Here is a 21,677-nt window from a genome sequence, read left to right as displayed (position 1 = left end):
TCATGATAAACAGAATCTTAAAAAATTCATGAATTCAAAGCCAACACTAGAGAAAATTCTTAAAGAAATAAACCATAAAAAAGAAAAAAGAAACAGACTTCAGAACCAGAGAAGAGAGGAAGTTAATAAGTATGCCATCTAAGTAAAGAAGAAAGACCAAACCACCCAGTAGTAGACAGAACACAAAATGGCAGAAAACAAAAATCATATTTCAATAATATCTCTTAACGTCAAAGGACTTAACTCACCGATCAAAAGACATAGACTGGCAATGTGGATTAAAAACATAATCCAAATATATGCTGTCTGCAAGAAACTCACCTTATAGCCAAAGACATTCACAAACTGAAAGTGAAAGGATGGAAAAAGATATACCATGCCAACGGTGACCAAAAAAGAGCAGGGGTAGCAACCCTGATATCCAACAAAACAGACTTTAAAACACATCAGAAGAGACAAATCAGGGCACTTCCTTTTATTAAAAGGAACAATACACCAAGAATATATAATGATAGTAAATATTTATGCCCCAAATGTGGGTGCAACCACATTTGTAAAACAAACCCTTCTGGACATAAGATCCCAAATAGACCAAAACACAATAATTCTGGGAGACTTTAATACACCTCTCATGCCACTGGATTGATCTTCAAGGCAAAAGATGAGTAAAGACTCTTTAGAACTAAAGAAAACCATAAACCAAATGGACCTAATAGACATTTACAGAATATTTCAGCCAAGAACTACAGAATACACATTCTCAGCAGTCCATGGAACCTTCTCCAAAATAGACCACATCCTGGGACACAAAGAAAGCACCAGCAAATTTAAAAAAATGTAATATAATTCCTTGCATCTTTTCAGACCATAATGGAATAAAATTAGAAATCAATAACAGGATACTCAAAAGAAATTATTCAAATACATGGAGATAATACACTATTGAATGATGAATGGGTAAGAGCAGAAATTAGGGGAGAAATAAAGAAATTTATGGAAACAAACGAAAACAGAGACACAACCTACCAAAATCTATGGGACACTATGAAGGCAGTACTAAGAGGAAAGTTTATTGCAATGAGTGCCCACATAAGAAGGACAGAGAACCACCAAGTAAAGAACCTAATGACACAACTCAAGGACCTAGGAAGACTGCAACAGTCTATTCCCAAAGCCAGCAGAAGGCAAGAAATCATTAAAATTAGAGCAGAAATAAATGAAATAGAGAACAAAAAATAATTCAAAGAATCAATAAAACAAAAAGTTGGTTCTTTGAAAAGATTAATAGAATTGATAAACCCCTGGCCAACCTAACCAAATGAAAAAGAGAATCAACTCAAATTATCAAAATTAGAAATGAAAAAGGAGATATCACCACAGGTAGTGAAGAAATTCAAAAGCTTATCAGAAACTACTTTAAAAATTTATACTCCAATAGACTTGAAAACATGGAAGAAATTGATAGATTTCTAAGCACAGTTAACCTTCCTACACTCAACCAAGAGGACATAGCAAGCCTAAACCAACCAATAGCAGCCAAAGAAATAGAAATGGTAATAAAAATTCTTCCCAACAAAGAAAAGCCCAGGCCCAGTGGGTTTCCAGCTGAATTCTACAAAATCTTCAGTGAACAACTAATACCAATACTTCATAACCTGTTCCAAGAAATTGAAAGAGATGGAACTCTCCCAAATTCCTTCTATGAGACCAGTATCACATTAATCCCCAAACCAAGTAAAGATACCTCAATAAAGGAAAATTACAGACCTATATCCTTAATGAACATAGACACAAAAATTCTAAACAAAATACTAGCCATACATATTCAAAATTATATCAAGAGAATAATACATCATGACCAAGTTGGTTTCATCCCAGAAAAACAAGGCTGGTTCAACATACGCAAATCAATACATATTATTCACCACATAAATAGAACCAAGAACAAAAACCACATTGTCATAGCAATAGATGCTGAAAAAGCATTCGACAAAATCCAACACCCATTTATGTTAAAAACACTGCAGAAAATTGGGATAGAAGGAACATACTTCAACATCATTAAGGCTTTGGGTTTATACTGTACACCCAAAGCTAACATTATATTGAATGGAGAAAAACTGCAAGAATTTCCTCTAAAATCAGGAACAAGACAAGGATGCCCACTATCACCACTCCTTTTCAGTATAGTCCTTGAGACTCTTGCCACAGCAATAAGACAAGAGAAGGAAATCAAAGGAATTCACATAGGAAGAGAGGAATTAAAATTATCCTTATTCGCAGATGACATGATCCTTTATCTGGAAGACCCAGAGAACTCAACCAAAGGACTTCTGGAGCTGATCAACAAATTCAGCAAAGTCGCAGGATACAAAATCAATCTAAAGAAATCAGTGGCTTTTCTATATGCCAACAATGAATCCACAATGAAAGAAACAAAGAAAATAATTCCATTCACTATAACCTCAAAACCAATAAAATACCTAGGAATAAACCTAACCAAAGACATAAAAGACCTCTACAACAAAAACTATAAAACATTAAAGAAAGAAATTGAAGAAGACCTTGGAAGATGGAAAGGTCTTCCATGCTCATGGATAGGCAGAATAAATATCATCAAAATGGGCATTCTGCCAAAACTGATGTATAGATTCAATGCAATTCCCATTAAAATACCAGCGACATTCTTCATAGACCTAGAAAAATCAATCATGAACTTTATATGGAGAAAGAAAAAACCCAGAATAGCCAAAGAAATTCTCAGCAATAAGAAACATGCAGGAGGCATCACAATCCCAGACTTCAAATTATACTATAGAGCAATAGTAGTAAAAACAGCATGGTACTGGCACAATAACAGATATACTGACCAGTGGATTAGAATAGAAGATACAGAAACAAATCCACACATCTTCAGTCAATTAATCTTTGACAAAGGGGCCAAACTCATACACTGGAGAAAAGACAGCCTTTTCAACAAATGGTGCTGGGAGAACTGGCTAAACATTTGTAGAAAGATGGAACTAAACCCCTACATCTCACCATGCACAGGAATCAACTCGAGATAAATCAAAGACTTAGAAATTAGACGTGAGACTGTGAAGTTAGTAGAGGAGAGCATAGGATCAACACTACAACATATTGGCACAGGCAGTCACTTTCTCAACAAAACCTCCAAAGCTCAGGAAATTAAAGCAAGAATAAACAAGTGGGATAGCATCTAACTAAAAAGTTTCTTCTCATCAAAGGAAACCATCAAGAACCTAAAGAGGAAGCCTACAGAATGGGAGAAAATTTTTACCAGACACCACTCTGATAGGGGGCTAATATCCAGAATATACAAAGAGCTCAAAAGAATCTACAGTAGCAAAACAAACAACCCAATCAAGAAATGGGCAAATGAGCTGAATAGACACTTCACAAAAGAAGAGATACAAAGGGCCAATAGATACATGAAAAGATGTTCTACATCATTGGCCATCAGGGAGATGCAAATCAAAACTACACTGAGATTCCATCTAACACCAGTCAGAGTGGCAAACATAAAGAAATCAAACAACCACAAATGCTGGCGAGGATGTGGGGAAAGAGAAACTCTTTTACACTGTTGGTGGGAGTGCAGATTAGTTCAGCCACTATGGATTTCTCTGTGGAGATTCCTAAGAAAACTGGGAATAGATCCACCATATGACCCAGCTATACCACTTCTGGGTATTTTTCCAAAGGGGTTGAATACAGAGAACTACAGCAACATATGCATACCTATGTTCATAGCAGCACAATTCGTAATAGCCAAAATATGGAACCAACCCAGGCCTCCATCAACTGATGAATGGATTGCAAAACTTTGGGAAATCCACACGATGGAATTCTATTCAGCCATAAAGAAGAACAAAATCATATCATTTGCAAGAAGATGGAAAGTCCTGGAGAACATTATGTTAAGTGAGATCAGCCAAGCACAGAAGGAGAAGATACATATGTTTCCTTTAATATGCCCAAACTAGGGAACATAGAGGATACCAGTGGGACTCCAGAAAATGGAGGGGAAATACCAGCAAAGTTTGAATGGAAGGATAGGAGAGGAGGAATGCTGAACTTATTTAATGAGGGTCTACATCCGAATACGTGTAAAATTATGAATGTGGCATGGTTACCCTGGAAAATCATTGGTGGGAGGGGTGAAGGGAAAATGGGGGCGGGGGGGGGAGAGGGCACCAAGTATAGTTTAAATGTAAACCAAATATGTTCAATAAAAAATTTGTAATAAATAAATAAAAAATAAGAAAAAAACTACTTAGTTGTCCACTTTAAATAGATGAGCTATGTGGTATGTGTTTCATATCTCAATAATGCTGTTATTAAAAAAATGCATTAAGGATGGAGCCATCATGTCCCCAACAGCTGGCATGGGGTCAGTGGTGAGCACTGGTACATGGTCATTACTAAACTATGGGAGAGCGGAACTCTTGGATCCTGGGACTGAGGGTAGCACTCTTCCCCTGGACCCAGGGCTGCCTTGTCACATAGAATCCAGGGGGCTCGTATTGTAGTGTGTATGTAGCATCCCAGTCATACAGCAGTTGGCCCTCCTAGCACCTTCCAGAAAATGTTTACCGGGTTGTTTCCTTCACAGAGTCCCCTCTCTGCCCTGTGGGGCCCGCTCTTGACACAGTTCTGTCAGGTGGACTGGCCAGCTTGGACAAGGGGTGGAGGCTCCTGCTTGATAACTCTGGACTTTTGCCCATGAACCAAGAATAACCTTTGCATAGGTCATCCAGGCTGTTGTTTACTGCACTCTGAGGGGCTGGGGTGGGAAAGGAAACCCTGGCAGCCATGCTTTGTAGGGCTATTTGAGCCCCATGGTCAGTGCTCTGTCTTGGGCCTGGGGTGGACGGGGCTTGGGAGCTGGATCCATGGCCTCACTCCTCTTCATTCCTGTTCTCCCAGTGACAGTGCTGCCAGCACCCCCAAGACCCCGGATGGTGGACACTCTTCTCAGGAGATAAAGTCTGAGACTTCATCTAATCCCAGCTCTCCGGAAATATGCCCCAACAAAGAGAAGTAAGAGCATTCAGGCAAGGGAGAGGTCGCATGTGCCAGTTGGAGCCTTGATGCATGTGCTCTGTCTCCAGGCAAGCCCAGCCTGTCTTGCCTTTGGGACTCTCTGGAGTGTCTGTTGGGCCAGCCCAGCTCTCAGCCTGGGAAGGGCCTTGGGTTGACAGGGTTTTGGCGGTGTGTAACCAGAGCTGGCCTCGCTCTCTGTTCTCCGCAGGCCCTTTGTCAAGTGGAAGGAGAATGGCCGGGCCAACATCTCCCGCTCCTCCTCCAGCACCAGCAGCTTCAGCAGCACCGCGGGGGAGGGGGAGGCCATGGAAGAGTGTGACAGTGGGGTAGGTGTACCCTGCACCCTTAGGGAGGCACCAGGCTCATCCACACTCTATGTATTCCAGTAGTTCTATGGGCAGAGCCTCCTCAATCTGTACAGATGAAGGGGGGGAGATATGGGAACCAGAGGTGGCCTAGGCTGCTGTCACCAGCCTCTGGGAGCACTGGGGAAGGAGCTGTAGTGGAGTGACAGATCAACAGCTGTAAAAGGCCAGGGCTAGGATGGATGATTTTCCTGCCCAGGGGTAAGGGGGACTGGCTGGAGAGGTTAGGGGTCAGTGTCCCTGGGACTGGGTCAGAGGCACTTCCTAGAAGGGGAGAGGTTGGAGTCAGGGCTGGGGCAGCAAGAAGAAAAGACCAGCTTCTAAGTGGGATGGCAGAGTGTCCACCTTGGGTTGTGGGGCCCTGCTTCAGGGCTGCCTGACATGGGGTCCTTCAGGGCTGCCGAGGATACCCTGGCCTTGCTCACCCAGCCTCTCTCCTCAGAGCAGCCAGCTGTCCACAACCTCGCCCTTCAAGCAGGAGGTGTTTGTCTACAGCCCATCCCCGAGCAGCGAGAGTCCCAGCCTGGGGGCAGCTGCCACCCCCATCATCATAAGCCGGAGCCCCACCGGTCAGTGGTACCTGGGAGCACGGGTGCCATGGCCAGGAGGATGGGGCCCATCACTGCGGGGGAGGGGGAGGTTTTCACCTGCCAGTTTTCATTTCTCTCTTAAACTCTAGTAGCACTTTTCCTCTGTCCTTCAACCCTAAGATTGTGTTCTTATTACTCTTTACTAATATGGGAAAACTAAGGCTCAGCGCTGACTTATATGCTGGAGACTCCCTAGTGGAAGAGCACTCTCTGCAGACCTGTTGACTATCCAGGGCCTCTTGGTCATGGCTATAATCCTGATAATGCAAGGATAAGAGGGTACAGCACTTGGGAAGGCTGGGGTCTGAGGGACCAGGTGTTGTGGGACCACAGGTGGTTCAGTATAGCTGTAGTTCATGGGAGGCAAGAGAGAGGCAGGCTGGAGTGGCCACAGGGGTGCTGCTGGAGACCTAAGAAGGGTTGTGGTGCTGTCCTGTTGGCTATGGAAGCCATTGCAGGGACCACAAGCCTCAAAGGTTCTGAAGTAGAGAAACACTGCCTGGAGTGGAGGAAGACCTTTTTGGCAGCTCATGCTGTGCAGGAAGGATTGGTAGGGCAGGGAGCACAGCAGGGCATAGCACGTGGGTATCAGGAGGTAGGATCACAAGGCCTGGTGGTGGGGTGAAGGGGCAGGAGGAATCTGGGCCTTTCAAGGCTCTGAAGTTGGGTGGAGTAGGAAGCATGGTCTCTGGGGGAGGGGAAAGACTGGCTCCGGGGACCATCTGAGTGGCCCTGTGTGATAGGCACTGTCTCTCCAGGTGGGAACTGTGGGTGCCCTGGAGGAGGGCAGCCTAGAACAGGGCAAGCACCAGACCCTGGAGCCTGCCTCCAAAGCCTAGATCTGTCTGCCACTCACTAGTTATGTGACACTGGGCAAGTTATTGAGCCTCAGTTTCTCCCAGCTAAAAATAAATGGACAGGAATAGTAGTTTCTACTTCACAGGGCTGGTTGGCTAAAGATTAAATTAATTTATGCTTATAAAGTATATAGGACTGTTAACCTAAGTGGGTCAAGGCCAGGGATCCTGCTAAACAATGCATCCCTGCTGCACCCCACAACAAAGAATTACCTGGTCTGAAGTGGAATAGGTTGAGACTCTCGAATATAAATGATAGAGACACACGTCATGAAAATAAAAGGAAGACCAGGAAAGTAGAAAAAGAGGAGCATGAAGAGGGAGAAGGGGAGGCACTGGGAAATGAAACTGACCAAATTATGCTTCTGCATGTACAAATATGCAAAAATGAACCCCATCATTATGCATAGGCATAATATAATAGTTTTTAAAAAGTATAAATGATAAGAGACACAGAATGGGCTCTTACAATGGTTCAGCCAAAATGCTTCTGGGGTTTTCATAGTGTTGGTAAAAGAGGTCAACAAGGTCAAAGAGACGATGCAGGGAAGATCTGTTAGTGCTTCTTCTGTGGATGGGAAGCTTTGCAGCTGTCTTCTAACCTTTCTGGGCCTTAGTTTCCTCATCTGTAAAACAGGATATTCATACACCTTCCTGACTTTTCAAAATAAAATAATGCTTAATTAAATATTTATGGAATGAATGAAAGACTCTGTAACCAAATCTAGTTCCTATGTGATGCTAAAAATATAATCTAAATGAGTAAGTTTTGGTGCTTAAAACCACCCAGGGCAGAAGAGAACCTGGAACAGGTCTGGAAACTCTTGCCCAGAGCTTATTGCACCTCCTGGTGGTACATCGTCTGATAACTCTTTTTTGCTGTTTTTATCCCTAGTGGGCTGCTTTCTACCCCAACCCCTAGCCTAGTTGTACCTATTCCTAGTTGTAGTGTGGAATCAGGGTGGACTTTGGGAGACCTAGGAACCTGGTTCAGGCTGTTTGTCTGAATTTTTGGCAAAGGCAGGCTGAGGGGAGGGAGGTAGCCTGGTGGGGGGGCGGGCTGACATTGAATCTTCTAAATTGCAGAGGCCTGATCATTGGTCATTTCACACCTGGGCTTTCTGGGGCCCAGAAAAGCATTATCAGGGTCACTCAACTGGGGGAATCCATGTAGCTTCTAGGAGGATGGAAGTAAGGTGTAGATTTCTTTAGCTACAGGAAAACCAGACATCCAGTGGCCCTCTGGCCAGTGGTGTAGTGGTAAAAATGTAACAGTGGGTTTTTCCACCCCTGTGTGCAAGCATGAACACACACACACACACACACACACACACACACACACACACTTAAAATTTTTATAAATTTTACTGATATAATAGATCTGAGGCACCAATTTTAATGAATGATAAAAATATATACAATGTTCTCTTTCTTCTTTCTTCCTTTCTTCCTTCCTTCCTTTCTTTCTTTCTTTCTCTCTTTATTTCTTTCTTCTTTCTTTCTTTCTACTGGGGGTGGAACCCAGTGGCTTTTCTACCTCTGGGCTGTCCTCCCAGACCTATTTTATACTTCATTTGGAAACAGGGTCTCACTAAGTTGCTGAGAGCCTCACTAAGTAGCTGAGGCTGGCTTCGAACCTGTGCGATCCTCCTGTCTCAGCCTCCCAAGCGTGGGGATTACAAGCTTGAGCCACCATGCCCGGCTAATGTTCTTTTCTATAAACACTTTTGTCCAATTGATTCTCACAAAACACTTTCATTGATATGTGCCTCTGCTTGTATCTATAGCCAACTGAAGGTTGCAGATGATGAACATGTGTGGTTCAGACATGAATATCAGTTAATACTATCATTTATGCTAATGAATGATTTATATTAAGAGGACTTTATTCATTTGGATAAGAGATTTCAAATACTGGAAGAATATTCACTCAGTCTTTTAGGGCTATTCATAGGCTACAGGCACAACACATTTTCAAGTTTAATCTGCATCATTACTTTCTACATTAGTTTCTTAAATCTAGAAAACAAAATGAGAAGTCAAGCACAGATCTGTATCATTTGTCAGTTTCTGTGGTGTAAATGTTTCTATTACCGTTGATCTCAAGCACCCACCGTGATGTCCCTGAATGTGGGGCTGGGTGAAATGCAGTCCACTATGGTAGGGTATTTTTGCCATTTGAATATAGTAGATGGGAGAGTCCAGATAATGTAGCAAAGCACAGTAAAACAAAAGGACATGGTGGATTTTGAGTATTTATTACCTTTTGTTGAATATGATTTATTTACTTCTAAGCTTATATAATTTTTTAAAACTGGCTTGTATGCTTGTATTTAACAACTACCTCATAACATTTCTGAAAGTTTCAGTTGGCTCTGTGTGTATGTACAGCCCTCCCAGTGTGCCTTGAGGCAAGCCCCTTCTCCTGGCCTCCCCATTCATCCCCACATCCTGCTCACATGACCTCTGCAGTCTCACCCCTTTTCATGGCCAATCTTCTTTTCTTAGATGCCAAAAGCAGAAACTCCCCAAGATCAAACCTGAAGTTCCGCTTTGATAAGCTCAGCCATGCCAGCTCCAGTGCGGTAAGGATCTGGAGTGTGGGGGTGACATGGGAACAGCCCCCATGTCCACCTACAGTCTCCTCTAAAAGCCAGCCTTCTTTTCTGTAGGTTGGAGGGAGAGTGAATCTCAGATATCATATATGGGTTCCCCAGAGAGTTAGGGGAAGGAAAGCTCTGGCCAGCCATCCCCACATGGCACGGGCACCAGCCAGGAGCTTGCCAGCCACACTCCTGCCCAGATGTGAGATTGGAATAGCTGCTCCTGTGGCCCTATGTCCCTTCCCGAGATCATCAGGTTATTGAGAGACAAGGGCACAGAAGTGTGTGGAGTATATTGTTGCCTGATTATCTAAAACTCTTCTATGGATGTTTCTTAAAACAGGGTCACTAGCGTGAAAGAGGAGTACCTCTTCTGTCCAAGATGGGTGAGTGAGTGTCCTGCGGTAGCCATGAGGGGTGTAATATATTTCTCTAAGATCAGGGTGCCAGTTGCCTTATGAGCTGGAAATAGTCAAAAAGACTCTGCCAGCTGGGGTGATCTCATCCTGCTACCTCTAGATGGGCTCCTCCAGGTCTGAGAGGTTGCAAGGGGAAGGAGTAGAAGATTGGGTGGATGGGAAGGGTTGGCCAGTGGAAATGGGGCAGATACTATATCGGTCTTCCCTCAAGTGGATGGAGTGTGGATCCAGTAGGCAGAGGAGCAGGGCCCAAAGTCCCCCTTCAAGCCCTGAGGGAGGAGCTTCTCAGTTTCCTCTCAGTTCTCTGCTCTTAGGTGGCCTTGTCCTTCTTGTGTCTTTGGCCAAGGCTGTAGGCTGGGATGTGCCCTCCCTTCATGCCAAGACATGCCCCTGCCCAGCCAACAGTATGAAGGGTACTCCAAGGAGGCCTCTTCCCCTGACCTCCACTCAGCAGTCACATGGTTCCAGCAGAATGAACCATGAGCCTCCTCGCCACCATTAAGGCCTGTGGTGCTGCTAGTGAAGACAGAAGAGCCCATCTGAGCCCCCAGCCCCTCTCTATCTGGCACTCCAGGGCTATGAGTCACATTTGGGACCATAGGCCTGAGCCCACCTGATATTGGATCTGTTTGTGAGAAAACAGAAGAGAAAATGAGAATTTCAGCACTTATCCAACATCTATCATGGACTCTAGATGCCTTTCTTTTTCCAAAGTGATGTTTATGCCCAGCTTCTGGGGCTTTGTACCCTCGTTTGGCACCCTCCTTGTCCTGAGTGGGGTCAGTGGGCCATAGCCATGGGCATGTGGGTGCCAGAGGCTACACTATTAGCAAGTGTGGTAACCTCTCCTGCCTTGTCTCCTCCAGGGAAGCCTGATCTGTCCTGGAGAGGCTTCTGTTGCAGAAGTTTGGGGGTGCCATCTACTACTCTGCCCATCACAGCCCTGCTGCCCCACCAGCCACCTGCCCACCAGAGCAGTGATTGTCCATGTCCTGGCTTCTTCACCAAGCACCCCACAAGCACCCCTGTTTCTGGACAAGGCCCCATTCCTCAAGGCTCCCCTGCTCCTCTGTTCCAGATGTGATGTCTGTCTGGGTTGTTTGTCATCTGTCTTTGTAGAAGGGTAGGGTGTCTTGGTACCTGGGGCTCACACAGGGACTGGGAGTTCATCTGCTTCAGAGTTAGAGATGGGAGATATCTGGGAGCAGGGGCAGCTGTGGAGTAGAAGGCAGGCCTGTCTGCCCTTAGTCATAGTGTGGTGACTTTCCAAGGAGGTGAGCAGGAGCTTCACCATCACTTGTACACCCAGTGGAGGTGGAAGGGCTGCCTTTCCAGGAGCCAAGATCTACAGCAACCTGGAGGCTGTCCTGGAAAAAATGGGCTCACAGCTCCAGTGTCCTCTGAAGATCCAGAGTGTCTCTCCATCTGCTTGGTTTCTGGTGCAGGCCTGGAACTGCTGCCGTCCTGCTGCCAGGGTACCTTAATAAAGACAGAGCTGGGTGTCTGGGACCTGGGCTGCATGCTTCCTTGACTGTAGCTGAAGTTTTTGGTCCCTAATTTCACACAAGTTCCTGTAGGAGAAGCCCCAGGTTATCTTTCTCCTTTCAGCAGATATTTTCCACCCAAAGGTATGGGAAGCCACGGGTGAGAAGAAATTCAGGGAAAGGGAATCAATCTGTGTTGTGCATTGGTTGAGGAAAACCCACTTGGCCAGCATCCATGGGGTCCAGGTCTTCTCTGGTTGTGGAGGTTCAAGGAAGATGTAATTATTTCAACTCAGCACTCAGGTGAGGGGGAAAGGGGAGGCAGGGGATGACTTGGCAGGCTCTGACCAGGCCAATGAATCGGGCTAAGCTTAGATGTGGGAAAGGATCGCAGTGTGCCTCAGCAATTTATGTCCCTGGCATCTGTGGGGGAGCCAAGTGTCACCTGAGGGTGGGGACACTTCCATAGGCTGTGCCCTCTAGTCACGTCTGGGGCTCTAGCTCCGTCTCCTCTTCCCCTCTCCAGCAGTAGACCTGCAGACACACGTCACATCTGTAGGAGTCCCACAAGCTGGGCCACATCTCGTGTTCAGATACCTCATGCTAACCACCCATACTTCCTACTGGAGCCATCTGTTCTGAGATGGATGCGCCATTCATCCTGGGGAGCATCCCTTCTAACTCCTCAGGTTTTTCACCTGGGCACATCTGCAGGGCATTTCTACTGCCAGGTTCAGGGTGGGGCATCCTCCAAGTAAAATACCCAGTCTAAACAGCAGGCCCCTGGAGTATTGAGTGCACCCAGGGCCTCAAGCCCAGGGTGGCACAAGGCCACTCAGGTGGTACTTTCTAGGTTCCTCACTTTAATGACAAGATGTCCAACCAAGTATTTTATTGGCACAGGGATCTGGACCCAGTCTCAAGTTAAAACAGAGACATGTGACAAATTGGGCTGATATTGAGACTATTTTTCCATTGCTTTTGATGTTAGGGTGAAATTTTGAGGAACTCTAGATGAAAAAGAAAATCCTGCTCTTCTGTTGAATCCTATTTGCAGGCTTTGGTGGGGGAACCTCTCCCCTCACCTCATGTGGGAAATGTGCTTATGTAAAGTACTAGTCTGGTGAGATTTATTCTAGTTAGAAGGTCAATGAAATATCTGTTCAGCTTTTATTAAAAGTCAGTGTAGCGACATCCACGCTAGAACAGGGCCTGTAGTCTCTGCTGTGTGCTATCAGCTGGTTTCTGAAGGATCTCGAAAGGTCAAACAGCATTTTCTTTGAGATCAATTACAAGCTCCGGCTTGCCTTTCTGGTAGGCAGTGTTTACAGTTCCTTGGTGGTTGTATTGTGGTCTGAGGTCCTTTGGCATTTCCCCCATTTGCATCTGCCTCTGAGCTGGTGGGCATGAGGGCTGGGTGTGTTCAGAGGATCTGAGAAGCACAGACCAGGGATGCACACTCCACCCTTGGTCTGCTGTTGGAGTTCCCCGAGTAGGATCTGAGGTGCCTCCTTCCTCTGGATTATGCTTTACCATCTCTAGAAAGTCCATACTGTGGTTTCCAGAATGTGCACTACTAGCCCACCTGAGGTCCCAGTGCTGATGGGGAGGAAGAGAACAAGAATGGGCCTGGTCTCCTGTCCCTCGTCTGGACAGTGGACAGCAGCTCAGGGTCCTGGAGGGATGCTCCCCTATACCCATTCTGTGATCCAAAATGTCTTTCCTTTTATTGCTGCACTCCATTTTGGGGCTCAGAAACTTGCTGAAACTCTCAGCCCTTGTGACTGGACTCATGTAAGTGGTGCTATGCTGGTGTTTGGGACATTTCTACTGTGGCCTCCACGAGGGCCCTCCTGGTCGTACTTCTGGCCTATGGCTGCCTGACTTCCTGAAGAAACTGTACTTCCCAGGTGCTGTCAGGACCCAGATGCCTCCATCTTTGCTGATACTTAAAAACAAATGCAGAAATATTTGAGATAGAAAGTCATAGCCAGAGCTTCTGTCTGTGCTTATGAATGCCACATGTTTCTTGGACAATATTCCGTGGTTTAGCTTTGTGGGTGGCATCTTCTGGCTCCTCATTTGCATCTCGTCCAACCATGCCATCATCTAGATGAGATACCCCAGCCCCAGTGAGCCCATGGCCAGCTAGTGGTAAAGCTGAGAATACAACCCACAACCCAGGGTTCTTTCCTCTGCACCAGCTATGTGGCTGATCGAGTGCATTGCCGTTTAGCTAGGCTTTGGCACCAGCTGGGTGGTGCCTGAAGTCAGGGGTGCTGGTGGAGCCCCATCTCTGCTGTTTTCTATCAGGTGGGCTCTTGTGGATTGGTCAGTGAGGACCCTGGGATTTGGGATGCAGATGGAGCAAAGACAAGGGAGGAAAAGGGATTCCAGCAGACTGCTTCTCAGGGACCTCCCCTCTCCAACTCCAGCCTGCAGTGGGGGTGGAGGCCAAAGCAAAGATGCTGTTAACCCCCTTGGTTTTCTTGTTCCAAATTAAGATGGCAGTGGTAAGAGAAAACTGCATTTCTCCTTGATTCTTAAACAAAGATGGTTAATAAAATCCATGCTCATGTGATGAGGTGGGACACAGCTAGTTTCTTTTTTCTTACCTTGGCCCTTGAAGGTACCAACTCAAACACTACCATTTTCATTTGTTTCTTATTCAAGAGAGGGAGACAGCCTTGTTGTGAGGGAGTGGTCAAATGATGCCAAGAACTAGAAGGGACTAGGCCAGGTGGGCAGTCACTCTCTGGATCCCATGCTCCTCCCTTACACTAACTCTTATCAAAGCCAAGGGCGGAGAATGCAGTGTGCCAAGGCTGTCCCTGAAGCCTGGGGTTGGGGGGCAGAGGGACTTTCTTCTACCCAGTGCTGGTATCTGTTTTACCACTAGCCCTTTGCCTACCCCAACTCAAGGTCCCTCTTCTTTCTGCCAGGCTATCTTCCTCTTTAGGAAGAGAAGACAACCACCCTAGAGTCAAGGGCAACACAGTTCTGCCTAGTGAGGGGCTACTGGGGCAGTGGCTTCTCAGTGTTATCTCCTCTGTGCCCTGTCAGCTCTGGGGAAATGTTCAGCTGGAACATAATTGCCATTGTCCTTCATTTTATGACATTTCTTCTTATAAGGGTCAAATCCTCTTCCTACTCTGCAGCATGTGTGCCACTGTCCTTTTCCACGAACGTTCCCCTTCTATGCTCCAGCTTGGGGTGCTGATGTCTCCATGTGAAGAAATCCCGTGTGACAGACCCTAAGAAGTGTACTTGGAGGTGACCCCTGTGCCCATGAGGTGACTTTCCTTTCATCTTAGTGAAGAGGTGATTTGTAGACCCCAACTGCCTATGTAATGTAAATAGTGTACATTTAATTTATTGCTACGGTAGCACATTGTATTTGTTAATGTATAAAACAAATTCTAAAAGGTTGACAAATGTATATTTTGTTGCTTAAATGTGTCTTTGCAGAAATTGACAATAAATAACATATTTTGTGTCCATCAGTGTTCATGCTTCCTTGTATGGGACCCAGGCTGGATATCACCTTTCAGTTAATTGGAGATTGAATGTTAACTGTCCTGTAGATCTATTACTTTGGCTTAAATAGTGCTTAAATTTCTTTTTTTTTTTAAATGAATCATTGATGTTTAAAAACTAATCATGACACCAATAAAAATTTATATAAAAAAACTAACCATGACTTAAAAAAATATACCCAGGAGCCAGGTGTGGTGGTGCATGATTTTAGTCCCATTACTTGGGAGGCTAAGTATGTGCTACTTACTAAGTATGTGCTACTTAGTGAGGCCCTCTGAAACTTAGTGAGACCCTATTTCAAAATGAAGAATAAAAAATAGGGCTGGGAGCTGGGCGTGGTGGTGCACACTTGTAATCTCAGCATTTGGGAGGCTGAGTAAGGAGGATCTCAGTTTGCTGACAGCCTCAACTCCTTAGTGAGGCCCTTTGCAACTCAGTGAGACCCTGTTTCAAAATAAAGAATTAAAAAAATAGGACTATAATTTACACTTTGCATGTGAATTATATTTCTAAAATTTTTCATAAAATACAAATCATAGAAAATTAATTTGCCCAAGACCACAAAACCAATACCGGACTTGTTTCTTGCCCGCACACTTCTGAAGAAAAAAAGCTATGGATATTTCTTCTAAACCTATATTCAAAAAGTATAAAGCAAAGTGTATGGAAAAGCATGGCCATTTGGGAGTCAAATGAGGATAGGAAGAATTATAGTCTTATATTATTTTTTTATTTGGAAACAGGGTCTCACTAAATTGCTGAGAGCCTTGCCAAATTGCTGAGGCTGGTTTTGAAACTTTGATCCTCTTGTCTTATGTGGGGATTCCTCCCCGGGACTTGGGAGGGAGAGACCTGAAATGAAGACATGGACAGTAGTCTCTTGGACCACTGACAACTTTATTCTCTAGAACTAAGTTTTTATACTTTTTCCCCCTGCACCAAAACCACAACTTCAACAGAAAGAAAAACATCAAAGTACAATCTCAAACACAATGCAGAATGATTGATGTAGAACATACGTCATATGCTTGCAGAATACAATCAAGGAGGGAAAATTAAAAAACAAGAAGAAACAAAGAGGCCTGGTTAAAGATTATTAAGAGCATGATTGCAGCCAGTTCCCGCTCTCACCGGTGGGTTGGGGGTGAGAAATTCCGGAAAGACCAGAAGTCACCCAGAGTCTCGGAAAGCTTGACCTTTCGCCAAACTGCCTTAACTCTTTCGGAACCTTTAGTTCCTCAGGTTTCTTCCATGTCCTCCATCAGTCTTAGCCTCCCAAGTGCTGGGATTATCAGTGTGCACCACCACACCTGGTGTATGTAGTCAGTTTTGTTATAACATGATGTACTAGTTCCTAAAAATACAATACCGCATGAAATTATGTGACAACAAGGATTATGGGAAAAATGGGATTAGATAAATGTTTGATTTTAGTTTGATTTTAGAATGTCTTCTAGACCTCTTGTCATAGACAAGGCAGCTATGTTAGAGGCAGGGGTTGGCTGCTGAGAAAGAATCCCTGGGGGTGAAGCCTTAGACACCATAGTCCCTCACTCCTAGCCCTTTGCTCATCCTCTCTGCTTCTGGCCTCCATAATGTGAGAGCAGAGTTCCTTTTCTAATGCTCTTCCTGCTTCAACCATGGCCTGAGTTCCACAGACTTTAGTGTGTGTGTGTGTGTGTTACTGGGGTTGGAACCCAGGGACATTCTATCTCTGAGCTATACCCTCAGCCCTATTTTTTATTCTTTATTTTGAAATAGAGTCTCACTAAGTTGCAGAGGGCCTCACAAAGTAGCTGAGGCTGGCCATGAACCTGTGATCCTCCCAAGTACTGGGGTTATAAGTATGTGCCATCACAACCAGCTGATTTCACTAATCTTAATATGGACTCAAATCTCCAGAACTGTGAGAAAATAAATCTTCCTTCTTCTAAATTGTCTGGTAAGATGTGGATTACAGCAGTAAGAATTCTTTTTTTAAATTTTTTAATTTTTTATTGGTGCACTGTATTCATACATCATAGTGGGATACAAACTTTTGTAGACATACATGCACACATCGCCCAGTCAGCCCCCACCCGATCCCCACCCCATTCTCTCCCCATCTCTCCCTCCCATGCTTGGCTTAGTGGTTGACATCTAGTATTATAGCAATTTATCCAAAATTAAAAATGATAATCTCACATAACAGTTTCATTTGTCTGATACCAAGCTTTTGATGACTTAAAGATAACATTTCAATATTTCTTTTTTCTTTCTTACCAGAGAATATTTTTTTTCTATTTTTTTTTTGGTGAAACTATCATATATTTTTATATTTATTTTTCAGAAAAAAAAATCTATCCTAATATGGAAAATGGACTCTAGATTCCCAAAACGATCTTGAAAAAGAACAAAGCTAGAAGATATATATTTTCTGATTTCAAACCATATTAAGCTACAATAATTGAAACAGTGTAGTACTATTCTAAAGGCAGATATATAAACCATTGGAGTTAAATAAAAGCCTAGAGCTAAATTCTTCCCTATATTGTCAAGTTATTTTTGACAAGGTTTCCACGAACATTTGGTGGTGGAAATAATAATCTTTTTACTAAATATTGTTGAAACATAATAATTACATGGAAAAGAATAAAGTTGGACCCTTACCTAATTCCATATACAAATATTAACTCAAAATAGATAAAAGACCTAAATATAAATCTTAAGACTATAAACTTTTAGGAGAAAATCTGGGTCATTAAACCTCACAACATTGAAATTGGCAGTGATTTCTTGGTTATGATTTCAATGGCACAGGCAACAGAAGAGTATACAAACTCCCTAAAAAATAAAAAACATATTGTATATCCAAAGACAATGTAACCAGAGTTAAGAGTTACTAATAGAATGGGATAAAATATTTCCAAATGCTATATCTGAAGGTATATTAATATTCCAACTAGAAATCCTAAAAATTAACAACAATAAAGGCAAACAATACCCTTTAGAGATAGGTAAAAGACTAACATAAATAATGAATCTCCACAGATAACCAATCTTAGTTGTCTGTTGGATGGAAAATCTTGTTTCTCTAGTTCTGATGTGTGTTACCTATTTCTTCTTTGTAGTTAATCTCTTTGAGTATTTTCTCTAGTGCTGGTTTTGAAGACATAAATTCCTTCAGTTTCTGTTTGTCATGGAAGCTTCTTATTTCTCCATCTAATTTGATAGAAAGTTTTGCTGGGTAGGAAATTTTTGGCTGGAAGTTGTTTTCTTTCAGAGTTTGGAATATGTTACTCCACGCCCTTCTGGCTCTCATGACTTGGTTTGGGAAGTCTGGAGTGATTCTAATTGGTTTGCCTCTGAATGTCACTTGGCCCTTTGTTTTTGTTGCCTTTAAGATTCTCTGCTTGGCTTCCACATTGGTCATTTTGACAATTATGTGGCGTGAGGATCCTCTTCTCCGATCCTGTCTAAAGGGAGTTCTATAAGTTTCCTGGACCTGTGTATGAACCTCTTGCTCTATGTTTGGAAAATTTTCTGCTATTACTTCCTTGAAGAGATTATTGATCCTTTTGGTTTCACTTTCTTTTCCCTCCTCTATTCCAATTATTCTTAGGTTAGCTCTCTTAAAATGGGCCCATATTTCTTCAATATCAGATTCCTGCTGTCAGATATTTTTTCCTAGATTAGAAACTATGCATTCATTTTTGGAATGATCATCTTCTAAGAGCGAGATTCTGTTCTCCATGTGGTCTAATCGGTTGTTTGTGCTTTGAATTGAGGCCTTTACTTCATTAATTGCATCCTTTATCTCTCTTTGGCTCTCTCTGAATTCTTTTCGAAACACCTCTATTATTTCTACAGTTATTTTCCTGATTTGATCTTCTATAAATCTCTGAATTTCTGTTTTATCGGGTTCTGATGTTGTGGGGTTGTGGGCATTCATTGCTCCAGTATTATTCCTCTTTCCCATGATTTAGGAAGTTTGTGCCTTCTCTGGGTTCTTCCCTTGGGTCACTATGACTTCACTTAAGGTGTTCTGGATCTCGAGTCTGTAGTATCTCAGACCCCACTATTCCTTTACTGGGTTGTATCACAGAGTCTCCAACCCAGAGAGTCAATAGAGGCTGCTTTAGACTGTGGGGGGTGCCAGGTTGCACGTTCTCCTGTGGTGTGATATCTCTGCCACCGCCCTTCCCCCACTGGATCAAGTCCCAGGGAGTACAGTACTGGGATTTCTCCTCTGTGGCCCGCAATTTGACTCACTGTTCTTGAGTACGCAGATGTAGCTGTACTGGATTCGGTGAATTCGGTGCTGCTGCCGCCGGTGGCAATATGGCGCCACTGCCACACCCTCGGCCGTGAGGCTGGCGTATTTCTTCTTGGTTTTGATTTCCACTCTGAATCCCTGCAGTGTGTGCTGAGCTCAGCCACTGGGAGCTTTAGATTTTACCTGCGGCGAGAAATCCTGCCTGGCTGTTCCGCAGCGGCTCACCTCGGCTTGCTGTAGCCGTCCGGTGAAGTCGCCGCTGCTGCCGGCAGTATGGCGCTGCTGCCGTGTCCTCGGGCGTGAGGCTGGTGTATCTCCTCTGTGGCTCTGAGCTCTGTTTTCAGTCCGCTTTCTCTCTGGAGCCTGGTGATTTTTTTGTTTCTCTGGTGATGGTGTTTTCTGGCTATGAAAGGCGCTGATTTTGTGGTAATGGAGATTAGTTGTTAGCGGGGCTCTTAAGCCCCGCTTTTCTTGGTCGCCATCTTCCCGGAAGTCCCAGCAGTAAGAATTCTAACAAAATAGTGTCTAACACTCAAAAGACTATTTGTGGCACAAGATAATTTATACATGTTAAGTGACTCAAAATACATAAATATTACAAAAATAAGGCATTTTAGCTTGAAAAAGGCCTGAAATTTGCTTAGAGAAGTAGGTATTGGAAGTGTTGCTACTTATGAATTATTGTGAAAAAGCAGAGGAGACATTTTCTGATACTAGAAGGATAGTAGTAACACCAGATGTGGATAGGTGTGGCCCATAGCACACATGGTACACAAAGGTAGCAGATAGATATTTGAGGTCTTTGTGTGTGTGTTTCATGTGTATTTTTTACACAGCTGGAATTAGTTGGGTACAGTTCCCTGCATTCATATAATATTTCTTATTAAAAGTTATATAATCAAAAGCACATTTCCCATTATACTCAAATCCTTCTCTATTATATCAATTGCATTGGACCAGATTCCCATCTTTAAAAAAGTATTATAACAGAACTGATTATATTTTCATTTAGTCATGCAAACAACCTATTAGAACATGTTCTTATTTCTATTTAACTTAAAGTATCAGAATTACTCTTCAGTTTGGGACCCAAATCTGGTAGGCTGGGTTATGGTTTGTGTTGCAGGGGATATGTTGAGGGGGGGTGCGTGGTGTGTGTGTGGAAAAGTAATCCCCCACCACCACCACACAGACAAGACAGACAAATAGAAAAACCGTGGATTCTTGTCCTAAGCTAAGAATAAGTATTCATCGCTTGGACAGCTGCTGAAGATTTAAAGAACTTTATTAAAAAGATAGAAATATAGAGATAGTTACAGCCCTGTGCTGCAAAGGGGCATAGGGGGGCAATTCGAATGAAAATGCCAAAGAACTCCAGTTTACTGAGCTTTTATCCTGTCTAAGTCCAGCAGGTCCCTCTGATTTTTGGAGATCATGTTACACCTTATCTCCAACCCCGGCTCTGCTTCTGTTATCTCTCCAGCCGAATTTATGGCCTAAAGGGGGAGACATCTCTGTCTCCAAACACAGGCCCAGACTTATGGCCTGAGGGGGAGGCATCTCTGTCTCCAGACACAGGCTTTTACCTTTCGTCTTCTCCCCCAAAATGTGTTAAATTGTTCTTAGGAATGCCAGGACATGTTAGCTAACCCTGGCTTTCTTAGTAAAGAAGATATATTTCAAGATTGGACATCTTTCCCAGTATTGACACATTAATACATTTTAAACCCTCTTCCCAATACCAGTACAGTTTGGATCTAAAATGTCCTCCAGAGTCTCTTGTGCATAGAGCAGGGGCTTCTGGCAGGTGGATGGAGGACGAGGGCTCTGACTGCATCAGTGTACTAACCACTGATGGCTGAATGGAAATTGTCAGGTAACTAGCGAACATCCCTGTGTTCTTTAGCTCCCCTGCCCAGCTGGGGCCAGGACATGTTTTCTGTCCAGGAACTCTTTTCTGTAGCTTACTGGCCATCACACTTCTGTAAAGCAGTGCCTGCACTGAGCCAATGGCTTCAGGCTTTTGGTTTCTCAGACTTTTAGATTCCATCTGTTCCATTTCCAGGGCTGCAGATGAGGCTTCATCTTTCACACAGACACCTCATGTCTACATGCTTCTCATGGTTTGGCTGCTTCCTGGGGTTCATTTCAATCCTTCTTTGCAGAAGCTGGGAGATCACTTATGGCTGTAGGCTTGTGGAGGTTGAGTACTTCCTGTTTGTGTGGGAAAGCGCTGTCATCCCGCTGGGCCAATTATTGACTCTCCAAACCTTCAGACTCTGCGAGTGCCCTGAGGGCTCACCTGTTAGTTTAGGTGTTGTGTTCAGGTGTTCTCTTCAATCTGGTGAGCACTCTTCCAGGTTGGGGGTTCAGTATTGAGACTCTTGAAATCTCTTTCTCCCACTTCCACATCCAGCAGCTTGTAGCAGTCTTTAGACATCTTGAGGCCATTATTTTGTCTACTATGTGGAGGAAAGCTTTGATGAGGAGAATGGTCAGG

At 43.9% G+C, this 21,677-nt stretch overlaps 1 protein-coding gene across 1 annotated transcript in view; it reads left to right on the top strand.

Moving 5' to 3' along the window:
* RAP1GAP2 (RAP1 GTPase activating protein 2) overlaps positions 1-10,384 on the top strand; it is a gene marked incomplete at both ends in the record, with an annotated part of 286,135 nt that extends 275,751 nt beyond the window's left edge. The window contains 6 exons of the mRNA XM_080713983.1: positions 4,951-5,064; positions 5,276-5,393; positions 5,875-6,001; positions 9,388-9,464; positions 10,002-10,131; positions 10,248-10,384. Of these exons, the coding sequence (XP_080570109.1) occupies positions 4,951-5,064; positions 5,276-5,393; positions 5,875-6,001; positions 9,388-9,464; positions 10,002-10,131; positions 10,248-10,384 (703 nt within the window). The remainder of the gene's footprint in view (positions 1-4,950; positions 5,065-5,275; positions 5,394-5,874; positions 6,002-9,387; positions 9,465-10,001; positions 10,132-10,247) is intronic.
* Between the last annotated feature and the right edge of the window lie 11,293 nt (positions 10,385-21,677).

Source organism: Muscardinus avellanarius, assembly GCF_963383645.1.
Source record: "Muscardinus avellanarius genome assembly, chromosome: 16".
In the NCBI taxonomy this organism is placed as follows: Eukaryota; Metazoa; Chordata; class Mammalia; order Rodentia; family Gliridae; genus Muscardinus; species Muscardinus avellanarius.
This window is presented reverse-complemented; position numbering and strand designations above follow the sequence as displayed.